This window comes from Genypterus blacodes, unplaced genomic scaffold (genome assembly GCF_046128005.1).
Source record: "Genypterus blacodes isolate CSIRO-AG114 ecotype Tasmania unplaced genomic scaffold, CSIRO-AGI_Gbla_v1 ptg000017l_1, whole genome shotgun sequence".
Taxonomy (NCBI): domain Eukaryota; kingdom Metazoa; phylum Chordata; class Actinopteri; order Ophidiiformes; family Ophidiidae; genus Genypterus; species Genypterus blacodes.
In genome coordinates this window covers 3,119,583-3,133,741 of record NW_027466831.1, presented here as the reverse complement: position 1 = coordinate 3,133,741, position 14,159 = coordinate 3,119,583, and the positions used below count along the sequence as shown (strand labels likewise).

Genomic DNA, 14,159 nt, shown 5'->3' with positions numbered 1-14,159 from the left:
TAAGCGGTGAAGGATCTCCACCCGTCCACCCCCTCAGCACTCACGCCTCTATGCGGATTTGTCACTTAAATTTGTTTTATAACTTCAGGGCAGCTTTTTTTTAGTCTAGTAAAAATAGAAGGTAAATAAAACAAGGGCTTGTCAAAACCTGTGCAAAGTTTGACAGTGTTAAAAATGTATTTGCCAATAAGGGGTTTGGGAATAAGGAGTGGATGAATGAGCGAAGAAGAAGACGTGCAGGAAGGGCAAGAGCAGAGCATCTTTTTATTCTCTTTAAGATTATAAAACTGACCATGTGAATCTGCTACTAATCTATTCCAAATCAATGAATTTAGTTTAGCTGCAAAACGGCCAACATCTCACTAGATGTGTGTGTGTTTGACGGAATAACATCGTTGAACAACATTATAGAAACATAACTCAATCATGTGCATGAAAAGAGACATAGATGTAATTGGACCCTTGAACGCAGCATCTTCACTCTAAATAAATTAAAGTAGCAGACTTGCATCCAAAGCGAACAACAAACCCAAACTGTGTGTTCTGGCACACACAAACACACGCACACAAACAGACACGCACACACAGACACACAGACACAGACACACACGCACACATTGAGCAGAACCCGCATTAGCAGCGTTTAGTTTCACAGTACAAACTCTTATCCCGAGATAACAAACTGAGCCACCGGCGTGTTTCACTTCTGAGGAGAAATGAGACCGAGTTGCCCGGAGCGCAAATAGATAAATAGATAAATAGATAAGGAGAGCTGCTTAAGTGGAGCGAAAAAAAGGAAAAATACACAAAACTGCAAAGGAATCTGCCCGTTCAGAGTCGCAAACGCGTTTATACAACCAAATACCAGCAGAAATGAGGGAGAAATACACAAATCGCGCGTTTGTGATGGTGAAACAACTTCAGATTAAGTTGAAGCGAATAAGAGCCTGCAAATATTTCAAATATAACACTAAAGAAAGTAATAAATCACCAGCTGCGGCTGAGTTTGTCCAATTAGAGCTTGAAACGGATTTGTGTGTGTTTCGGTGGCAAACTCACCTTCCGTAGGATCCAGTGGCAGAGGAGGACCGCGGTCCAGCCGAGCACCTTCATCGCCGTCGCCGTCCTTGTCTCACACCGCCCGGACCGAACTACAAGTGTCCCCCCCGGCGGAACATATAAAGACGGTGCGCGGAGTCCCCAAAGCAGGCGAGCTAGCAATCCCGACGGACCGGCGACAAGTGGGACCGGAAAGAGCGAGGAGACTGAAGAAAAAGCGACAAAAACACGCTCAAACTTTTTAGTTGTTATTGTTTTTGTCAGTCCGTGTGAGGGGAAACTTTGCTCTGGCTCTCAGTGTCTCAGGTCCGCCTGGTGTGGTGGCGCGTCCATGGCGTGTCTGTCTCCGCTCATGACGACCCGAAGTTTGCGCCTTCACACCGTATCACCTGGCAGGTGTGAGTGTGAGAGGGAGACGAGAGAGAGAGGCTCACAGAGCATCACCAGAGCATCACTAGAGCATCACTAGAGCATCTCTCTCTCTCTCTCTCTCTCTCTCTCTCTCTCTCTCTCTCTCTCTCTCTCTCTCTCTCTCTCTCTGCGCACAGGGGCGTACGTTTTGCTTTTGTAACCACACTGACCACAATTATGCACAGCGGCGTTGTGATCGATGATAATGCGTCCTGTTTATGTCACCTGAGTGCTGTCTGACACTATTGCATGATAGATAGATAGATAGATAGATAGATAGATAGATTCTTTCAGCAGTTATTCTTACCTTCCTTTACACCACAAAGACATCATCTCTCCTGTTTAATATGTGTCTCTGTGTCACTCCATACATGGTCATTGTATTATACCAAACAAAAAAAGAAATAAATAAATGCTGACTGCCACATTTAAGTTGTGTGAATGGAGCCAAACGCCGGAGCTCGCCAGGCTATAACTTCCCTGAAAAACAATTTTGAAATATTAATGTTGCGTGGATATATCGGGGCAGTGTGGCCCCACATGGCTCCCTGCTGACCGGCCCCAGCTGCTGCCTGCTTGATTTTTGCCACCTTTTAATATGAACTCATCTGGAATGCACAGTGTTTGCTCGTGTGCCTGGCAAGTCGTGTATATATGTGTGTGTGTGTGTGTGGGTGTGTGTCTATCAGTCTGTCTGTGAGCTGCTGGTGTGTTTGTTTGACTAAAATCCCGTCCGCCATATTAAATAATGCTTCAAGGGCAGAATGCAGCATATCAATCAGACAGTCATGTCCGACTGAATGAATGAATTAATGGATGGATGGATGACCTATAACCACAACGTCTGTCTTCATCTGCTGTCGGCGTGTCTTTCTGCCTCCACAGCTAATTGTGTTTCTGTTTGTTTGCATTCCAGCATTTTTCCTGTATCACTAAAACATTCATTCTATTTGTGTGTGTGTGTGTGTGTGTGTGTGTGTGTGTGTGTGTGTGTGTGTGTGTAAATCCCTATATGAATAACCCACATAGTTTTGCTAATTAAATGTTTCCCTCTATTCTCATTAATTTCTCATTCTGTAAACCTACAACATTTGAATTTTAATGTCAAATCCAGACACATTGACAACACTTTCTCTTTTGTTTTATAGAAAGCAGCTTTCCCCTTCACTTGTGGTATGTTGCTATGGCAAGAAAAACATCTGAATAGAATCTATCATCATCTCACTGTCCCATCATTTCACATCATCAGAGCGAGTAAGTGGGGCGTCTATCCTGGTGAACCGTGTATGTCAAAGGGCTCAGGGGTGATGAAGGTGAGCCTCACACTCGTTATCTGACAACCTGTTGCAATGGAGCTCATCTGTGGTTTAATGTGTGTCTCTATCAATCTGTTGTGGCTCTCTTTCTTTGAAGTGCAAACTTTTGCCGTGTGCCTCCATGTGGCAGTGACACAGCACTGCCTCCCTGTGAAGCAAAGAGTCAGTGCATGCAGAGGCAGAGCAGGCTGAGGGAGGACCTTCCTCAAAGATGGATAGTGATCATGTTGATTAAGGCTCACATAGAATCAAGAATTGTTGTTTGTGTATTGAGATAATTTACATAATCTGGCAAAACACAAGCAAGGACCTAATTTAATTTCTCTTCATGTCATTTTCAAGTATATTTTATATCTTTTTTTTGCAGATATAACAAGTATGAATAATCTTACTCAGGGGGAGAAGTCGTCTATTTTACATGTCCTTTATCAGATGGTTCAAAATCCTGCACCGCGGCCATTCAAGCCTTTACGGAGAGGTTATTTCTGTCTGTCATATAGTTGCTTTAAATCAGTGTTTCACCTCTGACCTCTTTCTACTCCACTCCACGAGTTCCACCTATAACACAGCAGCTCTCTAACAACGTGTCCATTTCCTGTTTCCATCCCCTCCGTGCCCTCAATCCAACCCACCGTCTGTGATCTGTGTGGCCACAAACGTGTTCTGTCCTCCTAAGTTTTGTTTGCACAGTCAGAGAGGGTTGTTGCCGGCGTGAGAGCAATTTCTGATCCACATTGGAAGTGGCATGTGAATTTCGCCCAGCTGCTCTCCTCCTCTGTTCCACTTAGCGACGACGCCTCTGTTCCGAAACGCTCGGTCGCCGCGCGGTTATGGTAAATGAATGAACACGCTGAGAGCGAGAGGCGAGTGCATCTACTCTCACAAATATCATCCTCACATCATTTAGTCCTCCTTCTTCCCTTCTTCTCTGGGAAAAGTTCATGATTACCAAACCTTTGCACTTTGGAGGCCTGTCGCTTTCACAGTTACAGCACAAGGAACAGTGTGTATGTAAAAATCTATAATTACTCACAATGAAAACTAGAGAGAGAGAGAGGAGTAAAAGAAGAGAGGAGAGATGCACAGAGAGAGGAAGTGATCAGGGGTGGGGAAGCTGGGAGGACGGAGAAAGAGGAAGAGGAGGAGTTAAAGAGGACAGAGGCGATGATGCTGTTAGTTGTTGTATAAAGGATGCCAACACACACCTGGTGTGCATGCCTTAATGTATGCATACATGCCAAATTAGATGCAAACTCACCATCCAATTATTGCAGATATCCGTGACATAATTGTAAAATAATCCTAAATGCACAAATTCATACATATAATATCACACTTTGGATTCTGGATTTGCTGTGTATGGGGGAGAGAAAGACAGCAAAAAGAGAAGGGAAAAAAATGGATGAATGACAGCTTCCCTTGCTATCACACAGCGAGCTCTGGTACATACACAATTACAGCGCTCACTTACACGTACACACACACACACACACCGAAGCTCCGGCTAACACACCGACACACACACACACACTCACTGCTGCGTCAATCCCAGGGTGTCTAACTCAGAGGTTAAGGAACACAATGGGAAGGGGTCACCTGGCAGTAATGGAGCCTTTTGTGTGTGGAAATAGTCATTTCCCTGTGTAGTCCGAGGGTATCACAGCAGTGATATGAAACCCTGTCATTTTGTTTTGCTTTCTATCGATTTTTAGAAAAGGAGAACGCGGGGGAAAGCAGGGAGGGTGACACAGGCATTGGGAGAGGAGCACGAGCGCCGTGCCTGTTGCGGGTGTTAACGCCGCCCTATTGTCATTCAAATGTTTTGTTGCGGGAAGGAGATTTGAGAGGAGAATAGGAGACGAGCGCTAATGGGGAGCAAAGCGAGAAGTGAAATAATTGGATTTGATTATGTCTGTCTGTCAGAGCAGGACAGCACATAATACCCACACAGCACCATTCATTTTGACGGCGTGGACGGGCGACTCTGAAGTTGGTCAAAGTGAAGAACTTTTGGGTAGAAGAGATTGAGATTCTTAGAGTTTGGACGTGTCAGCGGTCACTGCCACCTCACAGGTCTGCATGTCTTCTTCCGGATGCTGTGAATTAGTTTGCCTTGCCCGTCTCAACCTCGTGGGGAGCTGGATCAGGGGCTTTAGAGAACAGCTGAGAAGATGGCTTTTGAAAATTTTTGTCCTATAAGTGACTGTGGCCCCACAACACCAAAAGGATGGAGTCATTGCTATCAGATGTTGCTCTCATCATCTTAACTGAAACCCCTTATTTCCACTGAAGCACCAGAGGTTAGAGAACTAAGACTCAGACAGACTCGGACACAAACACGGACACTGAATTGTGATGCGTGGACCACATACTCCATAGGGAAACCAGCTGATACTATTGATCGACTCCAGCCTTCAGGCGTCAGTCAAATTAACACATGACCTCATGTTCCATCACTGATTCATACACATCGTTACATTTGTATAGTATAAGTATATAGGATGCAGGCAAATTCTACAATTTACGTTTCTATGGATTTAATTCTCTGTATGACTCGAGGATCTCAGACACTTATTATTCTGCGATATGCAGTCACAAACTAATTCACCCAAAGAGCAAAGCCACAGACTTACCAGCAGTCAGGTGTGTGGCTGTTGTTTGTGTGTATTAGTATCTGTAAATGTTGGAGATAAAACGTTGCTTTAAGCAACAATGGTCATAAATTACCAAAAAATAATATGGCATCCAGGAAGCATAGAGGGCCTGTCAGCACTCAGCACCTCCCCATCTGTCTCCACACACACACACACACACACACACACACATAAAACAAAAGCAGTGTCTCACCGCCTCTTCCCACCTTCATCACCTTCACCACCACCCCCCTCCCTTATTAAGATTCATATCCCCGAAAGGTGACTTCTTAGTCGGGCACAGTGACAACCCTCCCCCCCGGCCCCCCACCACCCTGCCCCACAAGCTGCCGCAGGTACAGGCACACTGACAGGTAGCTCCTCACTCCCTGGGGCCTGGGCAGGGGTGAGGAGGTGTGTGTGTGTGTGTGTGTGTGTGTGTGTGTGTGTGTGTGTGTGTGTGTGTGTGTGTGTGTGTGTGTGTGTGTGTGTGTGTGTGTGTGTAGGGGTAGTTCAGGGTGGTATAGGTGATGAGGTGCAGGATTATCAAGTCAAAGATGCTCCCTGTAGATAAGAAGTCTCCAGGGATGAGTGGCTGTCTGAGGGTGCTGAGAACTGAAGGCCTCTCTCTGTATTACTAGTCCTTCCTTTTTCTCTGTCGCTCTCTCGTCTCCCCTCCTGCCGCTTGCCATTCTCTTTATCCTCTGACACTCGCAGCCCCCCCACCCTCTCTCCGTGAACTCCAAGCACTCCGGCTGCATTGAAATAAAAAGAAGCATCCTGGTCTTGCAGTCTGTTAAAAACAGATTCTCAGCCCCCCTCAAAGGAGCTGTACAGGTGCAAAGTTTACACGTTTTTATGGATTCTTTGTGTTTTAATGTTCCTAAGACTTGCTCACACTTCCAAATTATTGCAATAACTTCATTACATCATCAAATCAATTCAAAGTCACACAGCTTTAAAGTTTCTGCATTGTATAGACTTACAGAGACGTCTCATGGCTGACGGACTTGTGCTCAATTTGCAAGAAGAGCTCATCGTGTCTGGACATCAGAGATCTAAGAGACAAAAAAAAATGAGCTTTCATCTCAAGCTCTTCATATGTAGTAAATTGCTTCCCTCCCTAAAGTGATCATTCCTTGTAAAAATAAGAACACGAGTCCAAAGATGGAATTTGCAGCAATGAAATGTTTCCGATCACATCCGAATGGATCCGCTGTTGCTAGGGACGAGTCCAGAGAAGAGCGACACCAAAGTGAGAGACTTAAACTGAGGTCCTGGCTGGTGGCACCCATCAGGTTAGGTGTTTAATGAGGCAGCCCAAGCAGACAGGCGAGGCTAATACCTTCACACCAGGCTGATTAGTGTGAACCTCCCCTAGGCTGCCAGCAAGAGGCAGGTCTGGGTGCCAACCTGGCTCTCATTATTACCCTTCATGCAGCCAAGAACCAGAACCTTTTTTTTTTTTGACAATCCAAATGTAGAGGTTACAGACTGGAGGGCCTAACTTACAGTTTACTACATGTACAGATTCAACATATTCATTATAATGAATTAGATATTTCAGGAGTCTGCTAACTGATTTCTACACTAAACTGAAACACACACAACATGGACCTTTTACAAATTGCTTAACAGGCAGACATGTTTGAAATCACTGTTATTATCAAGGCTCCTTTAACGGCACTGATATATATATACAGTATATATATATACAGTATATATATATATACAGTATATATATATATATATACACTTAACGGTTCTTCCATTATGAGGATCACATCAAGCATCATTTGTCAGTGCCTGATCTTTTGATTTCAGGTCTTTACATGCCTGAATAAATTCATTTCCCATCATATAATCTTGGGCTACTACATTTGAAAAAAATCTATTCATTGCCCCGTTACCTTAAGATAAATAAATACATACAAAAACATGTATGCAGTTTTTGTACTGTCTATTGATATACTAGTAGAACTAATCAAAAGCTTCAGAAGAGCTGCTCTGACCTCTAGGTTCCTGCAATCATGGCAGAAAGATCAATGAGATACACAGATTTGTACACAGAGCCCTTGGATGCCTGACATATTATGGATGTAGAGGAAACACACATTTCCAGCAAAAAGCACAACTGAGCCCTTAACTTGAAATTGCCAAAGTAATTAAATGTGTTGGAAAGCCAGGGGTGGAAAGAAGGGTTGAATTGGAGAATGATGTGAGGAACACGCTGGACAATAAAACGTGTAAGGTAAGAATGAAAAGAGTGTGGTCACTGCAGTCTGCATGTCACCAGCTGAGCTTCAGTGTGTGAGGAACATGAATTTATCATGATCACCCTGAGATACAAGTTTGAAAACAGGGAGCAGACTGAAAATGCCACAGCGCTCAGTAGCACCAGTGCAGAGCGAGCGATTTTACAAACAGACACTGCCGACTCACTAACAATCCTCACCCTCAGCATGCACACGCTTCATTAGCATGCATTTCCCAAAGTGAGATGCAAAACTCAGGTCCTGTCCTTCATTTGGAAATGCGGATAGAGCAGGACAGGGCAGGAGATGGCAGGTTAGCAGGGCTGGGCTGTGGCTCCTAATGAGCTCCTTGGTGCCTTCTCACCACCACAGGGCCAGGTTCTCCCAGCCTGGCATCCTGGGAGCTTGTTAGGAGGCATTCCCTTTAAAACAACCGTCCTCCTGTCTCCTTTTTTTTCTCCACGGCTATAGCTCCACTTCATTTGCTTATATTCATACTTACTCATGTCACGCCTTCACTTTCTTTCTACCCCCAACTTGCTCAGGTTTCTCTCACCGCTGTCTTTTTCCTCATCATATCGCTTCCATACACCAACCCAGCTGTTGTTCAGACATGTAGCTCAGTATCTAGACGCCCACAGAGCTCAGACTCAGATGGTGGTTTGCCGCGGCTTCCCTGGGGAGCAGATCCGGAGTCTGACAAGTAGAATAAGAAGGATCAGACTGACAGAGAGAGGAAGGGGGGGGGGGGGGGGGGCAGGATGAAAGGACACAGGAAATGTGTGTACAGCAAGATGTAGAGACAAATGGGTGTTACTCAAGGATGAAAGACTGAAATTGAATATAGATTTAAATGAGAGTACAGGAAGAAAGGGCTGATTGTACATCACCTCTCATCAAATGTTATATTTTCAGCCAATAAATACATTTTCTGTTAATCCAAAGCAAACAGAAATGTGAATAAAAGATTATAAAACAAAATATTAAAGTACAGATTATGAGATGAGATACTATTTATTGGTTTGATTTGAACCAGGATTTTCTTATCTATTTTTTTGTATATTTTTCCTCAACTTTTATAAAAAAAAATTCAAAATTCAAAATAAACATTATAACTACCAAACAATTTTTTTCTTTCAAACGGTAGACTAATGAGGCAATCCTGCAAATTGTGATCACATAAAAACTGTTTATTAAGTTTTGTATCCAGAGCCTGTGCGTTAACATCATTAAACTTTCACTTAGTTATTAATGCGCATGTAAAAGTAATGTATAAATCATGAAACTGATCTAAAAAGTACATTGATCGCTAACATTTTGATACAAAGATGAATAAATATGCACGTTGATGTAACTATGACAAAGATATCACAGGAAGCAAAAAAGTGAGAGCAGAAGTGATGAAGATGTGAGAGGAAAGAGGTGTGAAATTCAGACAGCCCAACTGGACCAGACGCCTCCACGTTCCTTTCTTTAAAATACATGGAGACAGCTTCATTATAGTCCATGATGTACTAAAGATGTGGCTAATTCCCGCGGCAACGTGTCCTTTTCATTAACACAACACCGCCTGTGAACGCTGCTGCAGGAGAGAGAAAGTTTCATGTCAGCAAGAGGAGAAACTCTAAGCAGGAATGCAATGTGTTAACTTTGCTTATTGTTCTGCCTTGACATCACAGAACAGCTCAACACCTTTAATGTGAAACTGTAGGGATGAAAATAATTGATCATTAAAACACCCGACAGTGATTCTTTTCCAGAAAGCCGCACTTATGACGAGTGTTTTGAAAGCACCATATGTACAAATCCGATACGCTTTGTGCAGCGAATGACTCTTTACATTTTTTTTTACAAAGTTATTATGTGCACATCATCGCAGAATGTAAGTTTAATTAAGATAATAATCAAGACGTCCAGAGTGAAACAGCACAATTATTCTTTGACAACAGCATCTGCTCATCCCACTCATAGGAGTTTGGCCTTTCTATCCGAAGCACAATACAACAACGTCAAACTAGTTAAGAAGACACCATATAGACAAGTAAACATAAGATAGCAAGACGTTTAATTCAATCTTTAACAAGTGAAAAGATATTTCTTTATTATTTACCTTGTAAATCAGAACCATGGCTGCTGAAATATATTATTTTGTTTACACTTAATTTTGTTAAACTGTTTTTTCTACTCTATTTTTACTAACAGCTTCAGTCACACTCTCACACCATCATCATCTACAAATAAACCCTCCAATAAAAGCTGTTGGTGAGTGTAAATGTCAAAATATTGACGTGATTGGTGTTGTGATTGAAGTGAGGGTGTAATTGTTGCGGCTCTATGTTAGAGTGGAAAGAAAGAAGGAAAGAAAGAAAGAAAGAAAGAAAGAAAGAAAGAAAGAAAGAAAGCTGTACACAGAGTTGGTTCTTGTTTATATCCAACTGGTTCCTCGTGTGGGGGTGGAGCACCTGTTTAATGAGCCACTAATGGTGGCACTAATTGAAGTGGGATAATTCCATGTCATCATTAGCTCATCATATTCTGCACCAAAGGATTCGGATCCACGGAGCAGGAAAACAAACCTCCGTGATAGCCCCCGGCCTGATCAACTCCCCGAACGATCGATACATACTTTGTTACGGTCGCACAGCTCTCACAACCATGGATTCTAAATACGGAATTCCTGAAATTTCTAGGAAGAAGTAGATAGATTTTGCCAACTGATATCACAATCACATCTCCTCCTGCAGCAGCTGTTTCTCCTCCATGACAGATGAAGGATATCTAAGGCAGTGATGTTGGGATGTTGCTGTGAAACTCTCACAATGGTGTGAAGGATTGTGAGTCAGTGGACAGTGGAGAGTTGTAGCTACGGAGGAGACACAATCCTCTCCTAGCCCCGGGCTTTTCCATTATCCTTCAGTTTCTGGATCATATAACAGGGAGCGGTGTGTGTGTGTGTGTGTGTGTGTTTGTGTGCACTGTGCGTGTGTGTGCACTATGCGTGTGTGTGCACTATGCGTGTGTGTGCACTATACGTGTGTGTGTTTGTGTGTGTTTGTATATTAGTGAATTTAAGTGCATGTTTGTTTTCTTTTTCCGCCTCCCACCTCTCTTGTCATGTTAGCCTCTCCTGTTGAAGCTTTCGTTTTATTGCCGATAATATCTGATTTGTGCAGACGCCTGGGGGCAAAGACGGCGGCGTGCTTCCATATCAGTGAGCTGAGAGGTCCTGAGCACTTTGAGAGGAGAAGAAGTGGAGCGACGAGATAAGAAAAAATGTTTTGATTCATTGTCTGCCATTGTTTCTTTAGAAGCAAAGAGACTCGCTGACAACTGCTCAGGCAAACACTTAATACCGTCGCTAGCTCATTATTTACGCAGGACACATTTGCATTTCCCCTTTCATGTTTAACCTGTAAACCCAAGCAGCTCCCGTGTGATATTGTAACATCTCCTCCTTCCTTAACACCTCTGCTTGCACAGACTTCTACAGGGCCTGGAACAGTTGGCTGGTTTTTGTTCCACCTCAAAACATCCCTCAGAGTGGTCGAACCCTGTGTGTGTGCATGCTGTGTGTGTGTGTTGATGAGCATTCTGTGGCAGCTCCCGTGCCCTGGGTCAGCGCACGTCTCTACTCTCTTACCTGCAGCCTCACAAAGCAATGGAGTAATGAGTCCCATGACATTCCGACTGAATAGGCTCTGAATAGGTAATGATGGAGTCTGAAGGTGTTGTAACGCCGGCGATGTCTGATCCAGGGTTATAGTCTGGGAGCATTCTTGCCTCTGCTTGTCAGTCAAAGTTGTACCAGCATGCTACCCCGCAATCTAATATTGATCATAGAACACATGCCTGCATCTGGAATCATGTTCCACACACGCTGTCCATCAAATCACATTCCGATCCCTGTCCATGGCTAATGCCGCACACACGGACCCCTCATATGTACGGACACATGCCTCTGGAATTATAATATGGAAATGTGTGACATAGCAGCCACTATAATGATGTTCCTCATTCAGACATCAACCGATTGGATCTCTTCGGCTGGACTCAGGAACCTTAGGGCCTGTGCTCACTATTTCTGTGTTCCATTTTAATTACTGCGCTGTCTTTGCTTAGCTCTCCTAATGCGTCTTATTTTACATACAAACGTCTTTGCGTTGGCAGACAAGGTTGTGTGTGTGTGTTTGTGTGTGTGTGTGTGTGTGTGTCTTTCTGTCCATCTGTTTGTATGTACCTCTGTCTGTTCTCGCATTTATGCTCAGGGAGAGGCGAGTCTATAGGAGCACCTCAGGCATAATTAAAGCCCGGGAGCGCAGGCTAAGACAAAGTTCTGGGAGGTGAATCAGAAACAGCGGTGCATGGCAGACGCTGATAGACAGGAATGACCACTCACCTCTGTACCTTGCGGCTCTGCGGGGACTCGACCCATAATAGCGCAGTCCCCCGTCTCATCTGCAGAGACACAAACACAGGGCTCACGTTCACATTCACGGCTCAGATCCTCTTTGTCTTTCTTCTACCGTCTCGATTGACTGTCATTGAGGTTTTATAGAGCGACATTTTAAACACGATGCATTTCAAAATAACACTTAGCTTCTCAGTGTGCAAGTTGTGAACACTAAAACTATTCATTTATTACTAATATTACTAATTTGTTGATGTTCATGTGTAGTTTCTATTCTGTAAGCAATGAAATCAAAGAGTATGAAGAGGACATTATTCAGATAAACACCTCTTCTTCACACTACATGGAGGTCACAAGCCTCTCATGTGGAGTTTAATCAGGACGGCAACACGGGCCGACGAGAAAGCGGAAGAAAGCGGCGAGGTTTTCAGCTTATGTCAGCGTGATCAACGAAGGGCGCGGGGACTGAGGGAGAGGAGAGAAAGAGAAAGATGGTGAAGGAATGCATAAAAAACTGCACCAAGAACCTGTCAGCCATAAATCTTACGACTCTTTCTTTAAATCAAGTCACAGCCGAGTGTGTGCAGGGGGCTTTACCTCTTGATCCCCCGCTGTTAACAGCACGGCTCATGTGTGCCGTGTGTGTCTGTGCACATGCAGGTAAGCACACACACGCACATGCACACACATGTTGGTGTGTCTATCAGTATTGGATGGGTTTGCACGGGCCAGCTGTTCAGGGAATGTAGATTGCGCAGGGACACTTTCAGTCATCTCATGCAATTGATCAAAGATGGAACCGGACAGATTTACTGTGTAAGGTGTTTACACAACAGTGAGCACACTTTATGCAATGTGTGTTTGTTTCCAGGCTCATGCATACAAACCAATGCTCCTCAACTCCTGCCCTCTCTGTAACTCTCTCTCTTCCACACACAGACACACAAGCACACACACACACACATTCATGCTCGCTGTCTCAGTCTGGACCCTGGAATATGGACATTTTTCATTGTCAGGAAGCTGCTTGAGGAGAAACACCAGCAGTAAGGTCTGCTGATTTCAGCAGGATTGGGATTTGAACAACATACCTGCATGGCATCGTTAGCAGGAGAGCCTCTTCACTGTGCACACCGGAGTCATCCATAAAAATGTAATTATTCTTGTTCTGGGTCGCGGTGCCTGTCGTAATGTTCTAGCCATGAAGACATCAAAGGGGGAGTGCAGCCCTGTTCCCCTGAGTCCTTTCACAGTGGGGGGGGGGGGGGGGCGTTTACTGACCCTGTGTGTTCTGTGGTCCAAACTTGAGTCAACACAAGCCAACTGAAAGCAAAAAAAAGAACTAATTAAAAAAGAAAACATCAAGGTCAGAGAAAGAAATGACGATCTATCTATCTATCTATCTATCTGTCTGTCTGTCTGTCTGTCTGTCTGTCTGTCTGTCTGTCTGTCTATCTATCTATCTATCTGTCTGTCTGTCTGTCTGTCTGTCTGTCTGTCTGTCTGTCTGTCTGTCTGTCTGTCTGTCTGTCTGTCTGTCTGTCTGTCTGTCTGTCTGTCTATCTATCTATCTTATCTATCTATCTATCTATCTATCTATCTTATCTATCTATCTATCTTATCTATCTATCAATGTCTGTCTGTCTGTCTGTCTGTCTGTCTGTCTATCTACCTCTTAAAGGTCAGAATTCTCCACCTTGTCTCTGGTGTTGAGCAACTTCATCTACATGGTAACCTGGTTACAGCGACCGAGGCTGCATCACTGTGGAAACGTTGATTCATGTATCTATGTAGGATGGTATGTTTTGATATATTGATACATTATCTTATCTGAGCGTCATGATCTTCACAGTAACTGAATAATGCCCACATTTACCTCATTTTCTGACTTGTACCATTCCTGTAATGTTTGTTTAGTCATTATCATCGGCTGCGTGCATGGATGCTGTCTCCAAAAAATGTGTGTTCCCTGAGATACATAACTACTCACCTAGCAGGCAAGTATACAGACGCAGCTATAATAGAGGCTTATCATTTGGAGGCAATTTCACACCATTCCGCCCCTAATTGAACAGTC

General features: G+C 43.8%; 1 protein-coding gene across 1 annotated transcript in view; it reads right to left on the bottom strand.

Annotated features, from left to right (window-relative positions):
- Positions 1–12,713, bottom strand: part of nxph4 (neurexophilin 4) — a 42,215-nt gene extending 29,502 nt beyond the window's left edge. The window contains exons 1-2 of the mRNA XM_076141359.1: positions 12,680–12,713; positions 12,071–12,129 (exon numbers count right to left, since the gene is read on the bottom strand). Coding sequence (XP_075997474.1) covers positions 12,071–12,129; positions 12,680–12,713 — 93 coding nt within the window. The remainder of the gene's footprint in view (positions 1–12,070; positions 12,130–12,679) is intronic.
- Between the last annotated feature and the right edge of the window lie 1,446 nt (positions 12,714–14,159).